Source organism: Triticum aestivum, chromosome 4B (assembly GCF_018294505.1).
Source record: "Triticum aestivum cultivar Chinese Spring chromosome 4B, IWGSC CS RefSeq v2.1, whole genome shotgun sequence".
NCBI classification, from domain to species: domain Eukaryota; kingdom Viridiplantae; phylum Streptophyta; class Magnoliopsida; order Poales; family Poaceae; genus Triticum; species Triticum aestivum.
The window spans coordinates 637,222,962-637,226,138 of record NC_057804.1 but is presented as its reverse complement, the minus strand read 5'-3'; the positions used below and the strand labels follow the sequence as shown (position 1 = coordinate 637,226,138).

At 49.5% G+C, this 3,177-nt stretch overlaps 1 protein-coding gene across 1 annotated transcript; it reads left to right on the top strand.

Annotated features, from left to right (window-relative positions):
• Positions 1 to 2,222: 2,222 nt before the first annotated feature.
• On the top strand, positions 2,223 to 2,831 carry LOC123089517 (zinc finger protein 2-like). Its single transcript, XM_044511176.1, has one exon. The coding sequence runs from the start codon at positions 2,247 to 2,249 to the stop codon at positions 2,637 to 2,639; it is 393 nt and encodes a 130-aa protein (XP_044367111.1). The 5' UTR covers positions 2,223 to 2,246; the 3' UTR covers positions 2,640 to 2,831.
• The last annotated feature ends 346 nt before the right edge of the window (positions 2,832 to 3,177 follow it).

Sequence of the window (3,177 nt, the reverse complement as noted above, 5' to 3'; positions counted from 1 at the left end):
GGGTGCCCGAACGTTACGGGGAGGAAGCTCAGACCATGCCTGGTCATGTTGTGTTTCTTGTGTGGGAGGTGGTGCAGGAGTTGTATATATGTCCATCTACTCGTTGTGCTGCGGCAAGAAATCATGTCTGTTATGCCCACCTTCATGGTCTCTATCCCACCCGGATCCGGACATAGACGCGTCATGTCCATACGGCTGATATCCGTAGGACCCTGTTGGATGGACGAACATAAGTAATGATGAAATACAGGCCCAATTGATATTCACAAGAATAAATATGAAGAAACATACCTATAAGCGGAGGTAGTGGCCGAAACACGTAGGCAGACGTGGGATCCGGCTGGTGCTGCCATGCCAAACTACCGGCCTGGTCAGGAGGTGGTGGCCTGGCCGTCCAGTGCTCTGCTAGACGTGGACGCGGATCATGTCGGTGATGCGTGGGTTCGAGCTGACCAGTCGAGTGATGCGGCGGCTGCTGGTGCGTGGAGTGGCGGGGGGAGGATGCTGGTGAAGTACGTCCGAAGTGCGTGTGCACGTAATAGCCCGATACACAGATCGTACTTTCTCCTCAATGCGCGACATCCAGGTCTGGACCTAAGCCCGAGGAAGCATTAGAGGTGCAGACGACATGACCAAGCATGGTCTGAGCTTCCTCCCCGTAACGTTCGGGCACTCCACAGGTATCTGTGGCCGACGCCGCCTACACCACCTCCACGACGTGCCGGACGACGTGGCTGATGCTTGTCTACCACTATATCTATCTATGTACGCGAGGGACGTATGTATGCTACCTATGTATGCGGTTGGAACTAATCATCTTCCTGGTGGACGACTGAAACTAATCATCTTTCTGCTGGACGATTAGTAGTAATAATCTTTCTTCTGGACAACTACGACTAATAATCTTCGTGCAAGACGACTGCGACTTATCATCTTCCTGCAAGACGACTGGTGGCCAACCTTATAGACGATTGCCCAGTCGACTCACTGGTGGACGACTGGAACCTAATCGTCCACCAGGAAGACGATTAGGTCCAATCGTCTTCCAGCAAGATGATGCCGTATTATTTGTAAAAAATATCAAAACGGCGTATTATTTCTGAAAATTAATAAAAAATATATATTATTTTAAAAAAAATAGCCCTCATCTGCATCCTACTACACTCACGCAGCCATGGCACGTGCACTACATTTCTCCTCCTCCGTCCTCTGCCTTAGTGCCCTTCTATTAGTCCCTCCGCACAGACTTCCTCTATGACCATGACGCTAGCAATTGGTTTACGGCGCCGCCAACGGAATTGCTCGCTCGCGACTCCATGCTAGTCGTGTCGGCCGCGGCGCCTCGGCCATCGTCCACTGCAGTCATAGAGGCACTCTAGTGTAACTCTGTTTGTTATGTGTAGCTGGTAACTCTTAATCATAGCCAGGGCCGGCCCTGAGATTTCGGGGGCCCGGGGCGAAACTAGAATCCGGGGCCCTCAACATATTTGTATATATATTAATATACCAGCGCAAAGCTACAAAGCCACAACACACTAGAACAACTTAATATAACAATCTTACTGATTATCATGGCATACTCACAAATCAATAATTTTCTAGTATTCTCTGTCCCTAAATAATGTACGATCATTTGATTATCACTTGTCATATTGTAACAAAAAACTAAAGTGTGTCTGAAAATTGATGACAACAAATATTGGGAAAAAGAAAACCTATGATTGAAGTGGTCACACAAGAAAAGTAAAGGTAAATGATGCTGAAGAAACATTATGAACATTCGGCCGTATGTTACCCAGGACATGGGTACAATTCAGATGATCTTATGCGAAATCTGTGTCAACCATGACAGGTTACTACTGCTAGTACAACGTTCACTTCCGTTGGTTAATAGTAAATGGCAAACAATAGACACCGAATATAATAATACCGCTAGATATTTGAAGAGAAAAGAGATCATTTAAAAAAATGATATTTGTAGAGAAATTGTAGTCTTACCTTCCGTCAGTCCTTATTTTGTCCTGAGGGGGGGGCAGGGGGGGGCGGCCGCCCAGCCAATGCACGCAACCAAACGTCAGGCAAAATTGCTCTCCTAACGTGCATATGCATTTATAGTTAAAAAGTGAATGTATTTTTTTTTCAAAACGGGCTCCCTGAAGCGCATCATATAAAACGCCGCATGCGTGATTGATTGCCTTGCCACACCGTGTACGTACTCCATATCCACTCCCAGGCTGATTTGTGACATGGGCATGGAGACGGGCGACGGGCTCGATCTGAGCTTGTCTCTGCGCCAGTACTCGCCACCGAAGTTCCAGCGGGTGTTCTCCTGCTGCTATTGCCCCCGCAAGTTCAGGACCTCGCAGGCGCTCGGCGGCCACCAGAACGGGCACAAGCTGCAGCGCGACCTGGCCAGGGAGGCCACGGCGGTGGGAGAGCTTGGTAAGGCCGCCGTCGATGACCACAGCGCTCCGCCGCGCTACGGCGCCCAGCCATTGGGAACAGGAGGGGGGATCCACCCTCGTCGACATCGCCAGCAGGGCACGGGTACTGGTTCGGGAGCAGCCTCGTCCGGGACAAGAGGAGGCAACCAAGAGGAGCTCACGGAAGAGGCGATTGACCTGTCCTTGAAGCTATGATCGATCTATCCATGCAGCAGCTAGTTCCTCTGTTCCATTAGTTTCATTTCTTGTCTTGTGTTTCTGCTATCGCTACGCTTACTAGCTAGGTTAAATACTTATGCTGGCTGGCTCTTGATTTGGGCTTGATGCTGTACTTGCTCGATCTTCAGATATCTCCATGCATGGATTGTTACTTTGTTAGTTAATAAGTCGCTACACTCATCGGGATCTTTGTCTGTAACTGCTTGCAGTAATCTACTTCTGGTCCGTCGCCTGTGAATAACTAAATTTTCGGCCCTGGCCGATAATTTCTTGGTTTTGGGGCTTGTGAATAACCATGCCTTGACGTCTGATTCAAGCTTGAAGACAGATTTCTTGTTGTCTCGCCCATGAGCATAGCGCATCAATCGGCGGCCAGCTTCAACCGGGCAACACTAGCTTGGGTCCCATGCTAACCATGGCCGACTTGTAGGTAGCTTACCAAGCTGGCCTCTTGCTTACCATGGCCGACCTGGTTGCACCGGTCAAGCTGATGCGGTGATTCCGCCGGCGGGGT